The sequence below is a fragment of the Crotalus tigris genome, unplaced genomic scaffold (genome assembly GCF_016545835.1).
Source record: "Crotalus tigris isolate CLP2741 ecotype Arizona unplaced genomic scaffold, ASM1654583v1 scf7180000017666.379230911805:20528666, whole genome shotgun sequence".
NCBI lineage: Eukaryota > Metazoa > Chordata > Lepidosauria > Squamata > Viperidae > Crotalus > Crotalus tigris.
The window spans coordinates 17,865,121-17,880,761 of record NW_024096552.1 but is presented as its reverse complement, the minus strand read 5'-3'; the positions used below and the strand labels follow the sequence as shown (position 1 = coordinate 17,880,761).

At 37.3% G+C, this 15,641-nt stretch overlaps 1 protein-coding gene across 1 annotated transcript in view; it reads left to right on the top strand.

Moving 5' to 3' along the window:
- The window catches only part of ITGA9 (integrin subunit alpha 9), a 250,241-nt gene that overhangs the window by 148,341 nt on the left and 86,259 nt on the right, over positions 1 to 15,641 (top strand). The window contains exons 16-17 of the mRNA XM_039336863.1: positions 2,124 to 2,273; positions 7,685 to 7,761. Of these exons, the coding sequence (XP_039192797.1) occupies positions 2,124 to 2,273; positions 7,685 to 7,761 (227 nt within the window). The remainder of the gene's footprint in view (positions 1 to 2,123; positions 2,274 to 7,684; positions 7,762 to 15,641) is intronic.

Sequence of the window (15,641 nt, the reverse complement as noted above, 5' to 3'; positions counted from 1 at the left end):
GCCCTCACACCCCGTCATGCGGAGATGATGCTGTGAGGTGCAGGCAGAGACCATGACCGCCATGTTGCTACAGGGCTGCCTGGGCAATATGTTGTGATGGGCCATGGAGGCGGTGGGTGGCCTTGTGGGCAGGCAGGGCAAGGGTGGAACAGGAGGCAGAGCGGTGGCGGGCAGCGGGTGGGGCGGTTTTTGGACACTCAGTCTCTAAAAGGTTTGCCATCACTGGAATATGGTCTTCTTATCTTTTGTGCTGGCCCCTTTCCCTTATTAGGGAAGCAAAATGCATGTATTTTAAATTTTAAGCCAAGAGCTTCTTGTTTTTTTCCCTCATAGTGTAAGCAAATTTATTACCTTCTCAAAGTTCAGCAAATTCCTTCTGGGTAGTGTAGGATTTAAGTTTGCCTCTATTTGCCTCTTTTTTTCTTTCCTCTGTTTTTTTTTTTTTTTTACAAACTGTAGCTATAAATGGAGACACAGGAGCTGGATATTTCAGACGACAAGCTCAATCATGCCGTAACAGTTTATATCTCTAGCTGTCTTACTGTCAAGCAACAATTGCAACAGTGAGCTGAACAGAGTGTCTAGCTTTTGTCAGCTATTCTCCAAATGCCATATTTAATTTAACATGCTTGGGATACGTTTCCCTTTTTGTACAGGATTTGGGTATGGAAATGGAGAATCATGGGGAAAATGAAAGAGACTGGATGGAGTATTTTAGAAGAGGGCTTTTCAACCAATGGTACGGGTACCACCTGTGGCACATTGGCACCTGGAATGTGTACGCGACCATCCTAGAAAAGTGGTAGTGGGGGAGGGGAATGAGCTGAACCGGTGGCAGCACCGCACAAGCCTGAGTGAGAGATGGCTGGAGCTGCAGGGTGGTCAGGGCTCGGCGGAAGCACCAGGATCAGTGCTTCTTCGGGACTGTCAGGGCTCAGTGGAAGTACCAGGATCAGCACCAGGCTCAGGCTGGAGCTCGGCGCTGATCCTGGTGCTTCTGCTGAGCCCAGAAGAAGTGCCAATCAGCTGGAATGTTGCAGCATCTCCAAGGTCTTGTGATTTACGTTCAGGTGCTTGGCAACTGATTCATATTTATGATGGTGACAGTATCCCAGGGTCATGTGAAGTGGCCAAAACCTGCTGCAACCACCCAGCAGACAGGGGGAATAAAAACCAAACACTCCCCCACCCTACCCCCTCTGCCAATCCTCAACAGAAATGCTCACAACAATGAAAACCTCGGACAGGAGGAAGAGCACCGCCGGGTGGGCAGGCAGGTGTCTTCCTCTGCTGTGCCTTGGGGGGCACTTTTTTCAGTGCCATTATAACTTTGAACAGTCACTAAGCGAACTGTTGTAAGTCGAGGACTACCTGTACTTTATCAATTTTTCCTTTTTTGGGGGGGGTCATCAGGTTTTTGATATCTTGCTAGGCGACTGGTGGTACTCAGATATTGCCATATCCTAAAAGTGATACAATGGGTGAAAAGGTTGAAAAGCCCTGTCTTAGAAGATATCCTGAACTCCACACCTTTAATTTCAGATGTTTCTAGCTTATGGTATAATAAGTGGTTATAGTTATTAGTGGGATTTCAGTAAACAGCTGAAGTGGATTTGATGGATAGTTGGCTTGGTTCTTATACGTGTTATGTAAAGGTCCTTAAAATCATAACTTTGGCACAGAATTGCTGTGACAAGGAAAATAGCTTTGTATCTTCTGAATCTATAAATTGACTAACATACATTGGTTCACCTTATAGTTTTAGTATATGTTTTTTAGTATATTGGCCCTCTTCCTCATAAAATTCTGTTTAGGAAAATAAATCTTTTAGGAAAATAACAAACCCCACTAAAATGCAAATAATAAGTTTAGTTATCAAGGGAGATGAACTTGAAAAGCTGTTGAGAGCTATTTGGAGGTACTGATGGAAAATGTCCATTTCTAATCTGAAATTGGAAAGCATACTTTTAGAATCAAATGTAAAAAAATGAATAATTAATGAAAAAAAATGACAGATGAGAAAGAGAAAATGATGTAGAAGAAAATGCCTTAGCTTGTGCCTTTAAAACCCCTTCTCTGCTCTGAATTAAACTCTTCTTTTTTATCATTTAATCTTTTTATAGAGAAGAGTCAAAGATGTGATATCGCCAATAGTCTTTGAAGCTACATACAGCCTTGGGAAACATATTGTGGAAAAAGAAGAAAAAGAATTACCTGCTCTCAAGCCGGTACTCCGATGGAAAAAAGGCCAGAAGATGTCACAGAGAAACCAGGTTAGAATTTGGATAATCCTCTATTTAAAAAAAAACATCAATATTGGAAATAAACAATATTATCTTTTTCCCAAATGGAAAAAAGATGAGATTCTCTTTTCTGAATGATCAGTCAGGTTGGCCATGCTGTAAAAATCAGTAATTAGAATTATTTATTTATTTAATAGATTTTTTTTTATCCCACCTTTATTATTTTTATAACTCAAGGCAGCAAATATACACAATACTCTTTCCTATTTTCCCTGTAACGATAACTTTGTGAGATGGGCTGGGCTGAGAGAATATGAGTGGCCAAAGATCATCCAGTTGACTTTTGTGCCTATGGTGGAACTAGAACTCAAAGCCTCCCGGTTTCTAGGCCAGCAGCTTCATTACTACACTAAACTGGCTCTCACTCCCTTGCATTTAATAAGGAATGAACAGAAGCAGTGCTTTCATACAGTTTCTCCAGGTATTTTTTTTCCACAGAGCTTTCACCTTAGGTGACATAGTTACAGAACTGCTGTTTACACTACTACTAGATCAGAATTGAAGACATAGGCTGAACAGTGATATCATTCTGTTAAGAAAAGAGCTATCACTAGTAGAATAGACTCTTTTTTTTCACCCTGTATTGGATCTCTTCGGAAATATTTTGGGACTCTGGAGCAGTTTTGGAGCACATATGGAGTAAGTGGGAATAGGAGCGGAGGGAGAGAAAATTCTGTTGGATTAGCAAGTATTCCAAGCCTCCTAAAAAACTAAGCCACATTAACTCCAGTGGGACTTGCTCATATATAATATTGTCCCTTCATTATTTATTATAGGATATTTGCCCTAATAAATTAATGAAGAAATATACCTGCACTTCATTATATATATATCTCCGCAGTCTGGCCTCCTCAATGCTTTCAGCTTGTCCTTCCTCATATAATATTTCATGACAAATTTTTCTATTTTAAAAAGCAATTAATTGCAGCATGAATTATAATATAGAGAATTTCCCAGCCAATGCCTCCTTTGGTATTATGGCAATGAAATTTACCATACATTAGACAGAAGTCCTAGGGAAATAGGGTTTATTAGGATGGGGAGAATAACTGAAGAAATGGCCAGAGAGCAAATAGGCTAAGGTATAGACCAGTCCGGTTTTAATTCAAAGTAGTAATGCAGGTTGAACTAGGGAAGATAGTAATCAGTTTGACAGATACAGTGTTAGATCATTACCTTTTAGATAACAGATGAACAGCATACAGTTTTCAGAAGTTGTTAAATTACAGACCCTCTCTGCCCTTTCCAGCAGTGCTAGGGAGTGATAGTGAATGTAGTTGAATAACCCCTGTTTTAGATCATCTGTGGCAAGTGAGAATCATATGACTAAATTTTGTGCTGAGCACATGATTTGCTCATTCAAAGAGAATCTTTGCTGTTCCCAATATGTCCCAAATATGAATCTTTCCTTTATTACGGGAAATGGCTTTCTCCTGACCCACCCTCTTTTGTCTAATTAGAAATATTCCTCCCCCCCCTTTGGTTGGGTGGAATCTCTGATGCATTCAGTCTCATCCACATATATGTGCCAGGTTTAATGTGTTGGAATTCAGTGGCCGGGGTGAACCCCAAATTGGCACAGAATGGATGTTTTCCATACCAGGAAAACTAAAAATGATTCCACCCAGTATTATGATACAATATGATTGATCTTAGCTTTTGGGACTGGCTGTTCTTACCAGGCCAGTATGTGGGAGAGAAAAAAATTACTGAGTTGGTTGGAATTAGTTTAGAGCTTAATTTTTAATAGCTTTATCTCTACATATAGTTGAAAGATCTGCAATTATTTTACTTAACTAAATGGTTGTAATTATGCTGCTGTTATTTTTATGTTGATAGCAGGAAAAGATTTCAAATGTTTGCAGTTTGTTCCTTTAAACTGCTGGAAAGCAGTGATCTTTTGCTTCCAAGTGGATTGGCTGCAGTTCCCTAATTTGCAAACAGGAGTTTGCTCCTGGAAATCTGTACAGCTCAGGGAGGAAAACCGCCCTAAAGCTATACCCCCAAAGACCATTGCCATATTATATGGAAGAGAATATCCTTTCTGTTTCAAGAGCTACACTTGGATGTAAAATGAAAGATACCTGTTCCTCAAAATAGTCAGGAGAGCTAGGGGGAAAAAATAACTTATTTTCACTAACATATATAGTTAATTAAAACTGAACTTAAAATATATGAATATTTACTTTTTTGCCTCCTTTGAAGCCTCAAAGCATGTGGAAGATGCATTGGCCCCAATAATCTCAGGCTGTGCAGCTTAAGTCTAAAGCAATGTTGTTCAAGCTTGGCTACTTTAAGACATTCATTCTGGCTAGGAAATTGTGGGAGTCCATCCACTTAAGGTTGCCAAGTCTGAGAAACAATGGTCTGAAATCTTACAATCAATCATGGCCCAAGCTTTTGGGGAAATAGAAAGCTCTCTCAAAAAGTTGATGAGAAGAGACTACTATTCTTTCTTTCCTGTAGAAATTGTCTTTTGTCTTGAATGTTTTTTCAATATTGCATCTCACTCCACTATGCTTTTTAACACTGACATTGCTGCTAGTTATGGAAGTTTGGAGGACATTAGCACTGTTATTGTTCTAAAATAGATGAACAATTCTCATTAAATGAATCCATTAAATTTGATAGGCATTTTTAAGATCTTATGTTAGCAGCACTCTGCTGTTTGTTAAAACAGTGTGACTCTTTTCAGTCTTTTGTTGTTGTTATTGTTAAAAAAAATCACATTTGATTCACTAAGGTTAATGTAGCTCTTAAATTAGTAGCATGCTACCTTAAACAAATAGTAACAATAAAAAAATTTCATCCCTGACTATTACTATTCTTTTTATAGACTAAAGCTATTCACCAATCATTGTCTCAGATCTCCAGGCAAGAAAATACTCCAAATTCATCATTGGTTATAATATATTGAATACATGCATATACTGTCAGCAAAGATCAGAGCCATTAGATTTCACTTTTAAATGAATGGTAATTTCTTGTTACATCCTTGCTTGGTTAGTTTAAACTATGGTTAACAAAGAAGATATAATTATATATCATAGTTTTATCTAGGCTTGATTATATAGTCATATTAACAGGGCCTTCTCTGATCTTCGATACCATAGGAAATTGATTAGTCTGAAGTAGAAATGAGTGTTTCCAGTTGCCTCCTTGCCAAACCAGAAAACATGAAGGGAATTTATAAGCATAGAGAGATAGCAGGAAAGTTCTCATTCAGGGACCAGAATTGGGACTGGCAATTCAGTTGTTAAGCAAAACAGTTGCTAAGTGAATCCATGATTTTGCTTATGACCTTATTTGCTTTGCTGTGAGAATTGTGAATGCAAGGATAAAGTTATTTTTTTAATCATTGTTCTAACTGAACAGTTGCTAAACAAGGAATATCTGTAAATTGTAGTTTTGCATTGCATTACAGAACATTCAGTACAGATTGCTCAAACACGATCACTCCAGCATACCATCAAACTTCTGTAAATAATGTAATATTGGTCTAGATGTGTAAGGTACTTTAATTTAATGGATTAGATCCACAATTATTATACTTTGCCTATATATTTTGGTACAGCTATAAGAGAAACAGAAATAACTTTCCCAAAAGGAGGAATTTATCCTGTGTTATAACTTAATTTAATTACATTTAATTAATTTTTAATGTAATCCCCCCTTCCTGTCCATTACTATAATAACTGTGGCAACTTAGTTTTTGCTTGGAGTATTGTGTTTGCTAATATCTATGGCAAATCTTGACTCCCTAAAAATGAAGTCTGAAATCTCAGAATAATATATCTGGTCTGTTTTATGTATTCTGGCCATTTTTAATGCTATGGTACATACTATATATATTTCATGATTTATTTCTATACCACAAAGTAGAACCCATTTAATTTGGCATTGAATCGGCTTTATACCAACCTGCTTAGGCTCAAAGATTGCAACTTCTTTTGTCCACCAACTTTTATGTTCAAAGGGCTTTGAATTTGGAGCCCTTGCATCCTGAACTAACTGTTTCACAACATGGGTTTCTCATTGATGTGGAATTAAATATTTTCCTGCTGTCAAAGGAATTTCACAGCTGTTCTAAGCCCCATGCCCCTTACACCAACACGTCTGTTTTCTTTAATAGCAAGAATGCTTTTTTACATTTATAGCTACTAAGGAATTTGCTTTTATTTGCCAGGACATTCAGTGGAAATACTCTTCCAGTTATTTTACACAAGTATATATAATTTAAGCCTGGGAAATATTCAGGAATGTTAATTAGTTATCATCAATGAGATGGCATCAGGTTCTTTCACTGGAATTCATGGGATTTTGTTAAAGGATTTCATAAATAGCCCAGGACTTACATATAGTGAAAGGCAGTTGGTTTTTTGCATTGCAATAATGGAACATTAGGGGGAAAAAAACCCTTCTTTTTTTGAGAAAAGCCAAAGAATGGCATGTACAGAGCCTCAGGATCGATCCATTCTAAAAAAATGCTTCTTTATAAACTGCACATTTTACATTTTAAGATCTCCTCTTCTAGTCTGATGATGTGTTATGGTTAAATTACATTGCATTTTAATATTTTTATATGGTGATATCAGCAAAATTTGGCAATTTTCAGTAGGTTTTCATGTGTTGAACTACATCTCACATTTTCCCCCTTCTTTGAATTGTGTCCAATTATCAGAGACTACCTGGACATGTTCCTGTAATATTCTTAGTAAGATTTTCAGAAATGGTTAGCCATTGCCTTCTTCTTAGGGCTGAGAGAAAGTGACTGGCCAAAAGTTACACAAGGCAAGTTGCTTTGTGCCAAAGATGGGATTAGAGCTTTTGGCTTCTAGCTTGATGCTTTAACCATTACGCCAAATTGGCTCTCATACAGTACTTCCATCTCAAATTACTTCCATCTAGATTCTGTCTTAAGCCTATGAGAATAACTTTCAGCATGGAACTTTTTACTTCTAAGTTTTTTGCTGTAATCAGCTTAGGGAGATGTTCTTTTGCTCACTGTTTGACTATATTTGAATTGGGTCAATAAAAGTATTATCTAGTCCTAGGTAGAACATTTTCTTTTTTGTGTAGTTTGGATAAAGTTTTAATATCCAGTGAGATATGAAATAATTAGTATTTATTATAGAGAAAACTGTTTTCTATCAAATTAGATCTTTGACTCATCTGGCTTAGTATTTTCCATAGTTATGGGCAACAATTTCTGGTGTTAGAGAAAGGGGTTTTTTTCTTCTTCTTTCTTTTCCCCAGCACTGCCTGAAGATATTGTGACAGACGTCAACCATTTTTTTCTAGGGCTGAGTGCCCTTTTAAAAAGAGATTTTATCTAAATCTTTTTCCTACTCTACTATTATTTTTTTTCTGACTTCTTTTAGACTATTTTTGAAAGAAATTGTCAGTCTGATGATTGTGCTGCTGACCTGAAACTCCACGGTAAACTCTTCCTGTCTAGGTAAGTAGCCCTTTTTTCAATTAAAAATGACTTGGTTTGTGAGACATTGGACTGTAAAAAGAAAATTCACAATTTTAAAGTTTTAAGATATCTTGAGTGCAAACTGAGGGGTAGTCATGTCAGATTGAAGGTTACAGGTGAGTAAGCAAGAGTGGTCAGAGACAAGAAATTCTTCAGAACTGTGGACAGATCCCAGCAAATCTGTAAACTGTTCCAACATAGGTTGACTGATAATTGGATTCTTGTTCCAACTCTGGTAAGATTCCACTTCCTAGCTAGAAGATCAGAATCTCCAAAGAGACCAATCTCTTGATAAGCAGATTTGGCAAATGAGATTTTTGGCAAGGATGTTGATTCCTCCATGTAATCTGGCTCGGGGTCTGCAATTCCTAGCCCACATGATCAGAGGATTTCAGGTTCAAATTCCTAAGCTGATTCTATAAAAGTCCAGATATGGAAATTGTACAGCTAGTGTTATTGTCTCATAGCGAATTTAAAAAAGTGACCATTGATTATTTTCTTAAACCAATAAAATTGCATTTTATTCATCTTACAATCAAGTGGACAAATGGGAAAAAAATGCATCCCTCCCCAGTCATACTAGTATGTATGTATGTATGTACACATGCACATGCACACACACAAATTTTAAATGCATAGATATGGAGACTCACAAAGATGACTTTGGAGATATTAAACTGAAGTGATAATTGGAAAAAACTTGAATTAAGTCTGGGAAACAGAAAATTTGAGGAATATCAGCCTGACTTTTTCCTAATTCATTAGTATATAAGAGAAAGGAAGAGAAAAACTTAAGTCAGGTTTTCTGTTACTATATCAAAAATATAGTTCCTTTCAGACTAATGGAATATTTTTCCTGATGTAGCCAGTTTTGAAGGGCTGTCATTAAATCTGTACCATTCTAAAATGAATTGGGCAGTGCAGCTGAAGAGGAAATCCAGCCCTGTGGACTATACAGATATAACAGAACTCCATGCAGTGCCATGGGAACCAGAACAGCTTGATAGGCAGCAATAATGGAAAAAGCAGAGAAGTTTAGGGTAGCTTTATTTCCTCCCACTCCTTATATGGAAGAGGCGGAAAGACTGTCCCTGACCTGGATGAGGCTATAGATTTAAAAGAGCCAAAGAGATATAATGGTTAAGTAGTAGCCTAGGATTGGGAAGGTCCAAGTTCAATCCACCTCAGCTTTGAAAATTCACAGAGTGATTTTGGGCCAGTTGCTCTCCCTCAGCTCAGCATACCTTACAGAGTTGTTACTGTGTGTGAGAGAGGGTGTTGCGTGATGAAAGATCCCCATGTAAATATCCTTGAGCTGATTTCCACTGGGTGGAGGGAACAATTGCTTTTCTTCTGACCAGTTATGTTGTGCATTATGAATTTATTTAGTTTAACTATATTTCCATAGCAAAGATCTATTTGTTTCAATTGTATAGCACTTTTATACAAACCTTCCGGAGCAGCTTACCATTATGTTTATAATTTAAAGGACATAATATATAGGGAAAATAGGCTAACAAGAGATGATATGAAAATGTGGAGCTTTGAAAAAAATCAGCTGCCCATTAATAACAAATTAATTATTAAAATGTAGAAAGCAAAATGATGCAGTAATTAATATTAGACCATTCTCAAAATTCAAACTGCCAAAGAACAAGGTGGGATTTTGTTATGGAAAAAATTAAACTGTTAACATTGATGTGTATTTTGTTCTTAATGCTGTTTTTCTTTTGTTCTGGATGTCTGAACAGAGTTTATAATTTTGGCCCTGTTCAATTGGATCTACTTGATTTTGTTCTCTACTGCACCCTTTCCCATCTGGTGGTCTCAAGATGTCCTGAATTGCAACTTCCTTCATATCCTGTCTTACAGCTATTTGGCTGTGGATTGGTCAGAAGGTCTCCAGGTTTGGGGGGAAGCCATTTTATTGCTTCTCCAAATAAGCAAATGATTGAAGCTTTTTTTCAACACAATAGGGAGCAGAAGGTATCTGAGGTTCATTTTCCCATGTGAGTCCCTACATAAATACCTGTCCAGGGATCTCAAATCGGGAGTTACAAGGGGAAAAATGCAATGGAATCCATTTTTGGATTCAAGCAGGCAGAGCCTCAAATCTTGAACTGTTAAAAATTTATCATCATCATCATCATCTTAGCCATTGTCTATCCACTACAGGATGAAGGCCTCTTCTGCATATTTCCAACCAATATGGTCCTAAGCTTTCTTTTGCCAATTGGGCCTGCAATACTTGCTGATGTCATCAACCCATCTTGTTTTAGGTCTCTTCTATGGATACTTTTTATCAAGAGGGATCCATTCTGTGACTGCCTTGGTCCACCTGCCATCAGTTCTTCCTGCTGTGTGACCAGCCCATTTCCATTTCAATTCTTTTACTCTCTAATTCATCTTGTCTTGTGATGCCAAGCATGTATCTTTCCATGGTTCTTTGCACCACTCGTAACTTTTGTATTGATTGTGAGGTTAGTGTCCATGCTTCACTGGCATAAATTATTATGTACTATATAATAGCAGAGCACAATAGCCTTTTCCTTGATTAAATGAGTACTCTTAGTGCAAAACTCTGAAGAAAATTATGAAGATAGGAGAAACCGTCTGTTAAGATAAAAGGATATCATAATGACCACCTTGACCATAAAGGAAGTTTCTTGGGTCACATTGCCTTTGTTTTGATAAGTGGCTTTGCTCTGAGATGAAATGCTGCTCTGCCAAATTATCTAGTTGAAAAATGGTCTAGTGCCGCTGTTTGTACAAACTGTGTAATTCAGATATATTCAGAGAATGGTTGGTATGAATATATGCATATAAGACCGAGGTGGCGCAGCAGTTAAGAGTGCAGTACTGCAGGCCACTTTAACTGACTGTGTTCAGCAGGTCAGCGGTTCAAATCTTACCGGCTCAAGGTTGACTCAGCCTTCCGTCCTTCCGGGGTAGGTAAAATGAGGACCCAGATTGTTGGGGGCAATGTAAATATATATATATATATACATTGCTTACTGGTGTACACCGCTTAGAGAGTGCTTGCACTTAAAGCGATATGTAAGTCTCATAAATAAATAAATAAATAAATAAATAAATAAATAAATAAATAAATAAATAAATAAATAAATAAATATCTTTTTTACCTTATACTAGAACTGATCATTCTAAGAAATCCGGATTTTCTTCTAACAGAATTTAGTGCATCATTCGGTGTATTTAGAATAAGTTTATAAATAGAATTTGCAGTATTAATGTCTGATTTGTTACTAAAAATTATTTCTATCACCTTTTGAATTTATTATGTCTAATTCATAGAGGAAAAGAATGAACTATGGGTAAACTGATCTAGTGAAGATTTCAGTGGAAGAATATATAAATAACTACCTATTGTATAAAAAGTCCAAATTCTTCTTATTTGCTAAAAACATAGAAATGCTTTTAAAAAGTTCATTGAGATTGCACCTTGTTACCTTTTGGAGAAATTTCATTCACCAGTTTTGTAAAATATTTGCTAAGAATGTCACACAGAGAAATCCTAACAAAGTTTTAAAAATGGGAGAGGAATATGGTTAAAAATGGGATTTTGAGCAAATTGGTTGCTTCAAGCTTATTGTCTCTTTTTCATTTTTTAAATGATAAATGTTTCTAGAAATCACATTCATCATTTTATTGTATTCTGTAATAATTTACCATTGAAGATGGCACCACTCAAGGAAAATAAAACAAATGGTCCAAGGGAAAGGATACACATTCTAGGCTTTGAATAATAAGCATTCTATCTCTGTAGTATAAGATTTACACAGAGGAATTTTCAACTCTTCAAAAAAGCCAGTCCTGCTGAGCTGATACATCACAGAGTTATCCCATTTGATAAAAGCCAGAACAGTGTTACTACATAGTTGTATTTGGTTGGTGGCATGTAAATGTGACCTCATACTTTTAATTTTAAGTACCTGTCTAAAGTTAGTTTACTACCTTTATATGGAGTCATCTTGTAGGAAAACTGCATGAGATTTTTTTGAAAATTATCTAGTGAACTGAAATAGAAGGATTCCTGTTTGGGAATCCTTAAAAAGCAGGGTGGTGTTTTTTTTTTTTACTATAGATGTTTGGCCTTGGTCTGTTGTATTCTTAACATAATTCATTTCTACTAGGCAGGAAATTCTTTATTACATCCAACAGTAAACGTTCTTGGATTATATTCAAATATCATCGTCTGTTCTTGATTGGCATGCAGTTTGATCTCTTCTACCATTTCCATTTTCCCAACTATCCTAATCTGTTTTATATTTTGTTATATATATAGCAAAACTCACTGCATTGGAATGGGATAGGAGAATTGTACTTGGAATTAATATTTACAATGATTTTACAACATAAAGCTTGCAATAGAAACCTAAGAAGTTTACATATTTGTAGCAACTTTCAGTGAAGATTGTTGTCTTAACTAAGTGTGGGGCTGGGATTGCAGAGCTAGATCATGAGAGTGTAGATCCGTGATGGCGAACCTAGGGCATGCGTGCCACAGGTGACATGCAGCCCTCTCTGGGCACATGCGTCATCGCCCCAGTCCTAGGCCTTTAGCTGGGTTTTATAAAACCTTTTTGCTTTAGGCCTCCACCGCCGTGGGCAAAAAAAAGAAAGGTTCAAGCAATCAATCAATTTCAACTTCTCGCTTGAAAAAAAAAATCTTGCAAAGTTGGAATTGATTGATTCCCACCCGGTCTGCTGTTACCACTGCAGCCACGCTCACCAATGGGCACCCAACGATACATAAGTGGATTTTGGGTTGCAGTTTGGGCACTCGGTCTCTAAAAGGCTCACCATCGTTGGTGTAGATAATAGCCAAGCACTTCCCACCAGTTATAAGGGCAGATATTAAACACATTTTTCTCCTAGAGGCAAGCCTTCTACTATAACTGATTCAACTCTAAGACAAATTCCAGGGCTACTCAAGTAGAACTCCAGTCCAACAGAAAAGAGTTAAGGTCAAACAAGGCATGACTGTAGTATAGAGAAGTGATCTTTCATACCCTCTTGACATTTTTATTTTGCAAATTCTTTCTCTCTCTCTAATTTCATCAGGCTTTGGATGGATACAGTTGGTTTCTCTTTGCAGCCATAAAGATTAGACACTTGCATTTTCAACAATTAAAATTATGATGCCTCCAGTGACAAAATGTAGCTTTTTTGCCCTTCCACAAATTGCAGCATACAAAGAATTTTTCATTTGTGAATTGCAGCAGGGAATGATGGTTGGATCAAGATTACATCATATCAAAAGTTTTCATGACTTTTGAATGCATTTGTATATAAAGAATAAATTGATTATAGTAAACAGAAGCTCATGTTGCCTGTTGGTTATGCCAATGGAGGTTTTGAAACATCATTATTGGAAGCTATAAAAAACACAAGGAAATATTTCATGACATCCATATTGTGAGATTTTTCCCCCTCCTTTAGCAGTTTATTCACATAGCATTTTAATATTCATTTGGAATCTACTTTATCTGCAACAACTGTATAATAAACAGAGAGATTGCAGAATCTTTCTATGAGGTCTTATAGATATCTCTGGAAATTATGTAAACCAAAGACACAAAAATCCTACCAGGAATTTATGGAATGCAACTGGTTTGTTTGGTAAAACACTTTCTGGCCTCTTTTCCTTTGGTGATAAATCTGCAACACAAAAATAAAACCAGTAGGAAAGGGGTAAAGGACAACTTGCCCTGGCAACTCACCATGGCCATTTTGCTGTGGCCTATTTGCCACAGCCATCTTGCTGGAGCCAACCTGGTGCAGCAATCTCACCATGGCCATCTCGCCATGGCCAGCTCATCAAGGGACAACTAGCCATGGCATAACTTGCTGTGGGACAATCCTCGTGGAATAACTCAAAGCAATAAATGTTACTGTTTTTTCTATCTTGTTTCCATTTTTGTCAATGGAAATAATGCTGAAGAAACAGTGGCAAATAATATTTATCATGTTGAGTTATCCCACATCAATTGTTCAGCGAGTTGGCTGTGGCAAGATGTCCATGGTAAGATGTCCATGCATGTTGGCCATGATGAGTTGGCCAAGGTGAAATGGCTGCGGTGACTTGACTGCAGCAAGTTGTCCCATTTTGCAGGGAAGAGCTATTTTTAAGGTGAAATTGTATACAGATAGTGCTCAGTCGATGACCATAATTGAGCCAAAATTTTCTGTTGTTAAGCAAGACAGTTGTTAAATGAATTTTGCCTCCAATTTACAACCTTTTTCTGTCACAATTTTTATGTGAATTGCTGCAGCTCCTAATTATTTGATCATTAAGCGTATCTGGCTTACCCCATTGACTGCTTGTCAGAAGCTGGTTATAAAAGTTACAAATGGGGATCACATGACCCCAGGATAGTGCAACTGTCAATACACGCCAATTGCCTAAGCTTTCAAATTTTGATTACATGACCATGAGGATGCTGTAACTGTCTGTTAAAATCAGTTGTAAATCATCTTTTTCAATGTTGTTGTAACTTGGAACAATCCCTAAATGAATTGTTGTAAGTCAAGGACTACTAAATATAAACAATCATAAAATCACTGTACTTTTCCCTAGCTGCTGAATTATTGTCAAAAGCAATTAGTTGGATTTTGAAGAGGTAAAATAGGACTCATACAACCAGGCAGTTCATCTTAACAAATGAGATTTTATTTATTTTTTGCTAAGTTGCCCTTTAGGATACTAACAGAAGACAATTTCTTATAATCATTACTTACTGCCGGTTATTAAAAGAATCAAATTACAATGTGTAATAGAAAATCATATAAACTGGCATTAAGTAACCCTAATAATAGTACAGGTAGTCCTTGGTAAACACTGGTAATTAAGCAATATAGTTGTAAAATGCTCCCTGATGGTAATCCTAGCACTCCCATTTTTGTCATTAAGTGGGGATCTTGGTTTGTTAAGTGAGTCCCAAGTGGCTTGCAAAGCAGACCAGCAAGCAAGTAACCCATGGTGCAAGATGACTTGGGAATGGCTGTTGCTGGGCAAGAGAGGGTGCATAGGTGGCTGGAAATTTGAAAACCAGTCATAAGTACCAGTTATATAACATTTTCGAATGAACAGTCATTGAACAAGTAATGCTTAATAGTGTTAAATGAACACTACCTGTGAATGACTACAGTGTAACAGTGCAAAGTAATACGTAACAGGGAATTAAAAATCCTTATATTACATACAAAAATAAAGCTGGGGGAAACTGTTTAGAAAGGATTATGGCAAGCAGCCTCATTACAGTGTTAATATAGTATTTGACTGCTTGTTGTATGGATCTATTTGCTTACATCCCTAGGTTATTAATTAATTGAAACATCATCAAAAGCTACAGGTGATCTTCAATATATGAGCTCTGAAAAATCTATTAGGATTACCTATATGGTTATTTCTATATCTTTGCTGTTATCTACACTGACAGCACAAAATATTTGTGGAATATTGCGCACGGAACAGGGGGCTTGATTAAAGAGTGGAGCCTAAGGCAAGACATGCACCGGCTCTGCCCCTGTCCAATTCCGTCCTGGCTTCTCCTCCCCTCGGAAAAGACTGCTCTCCCCCCACCCCATGCTCTCCCTCTCTGGGACTTTCTTCTTTCCGCCTTTTGGCGTGAAGATTCCCAGGGAGCGGAGGAGGAGGCTGACGGGGAGAAGGAGTTGCGGGCTCGCCTATCTCAGCCTGCTGCGGGAGGCTGGAGTTGAGGCTTCTGGCTTGCTCTGGGAGAGGTGCTCGGAAAAGAGAGGATGAGAAGCGGAAAGTGGGAGAAAGGACGTCTTCCATCTCTCTGGGGTTCTTTCACTGGGAGGGCGAGGAAGCA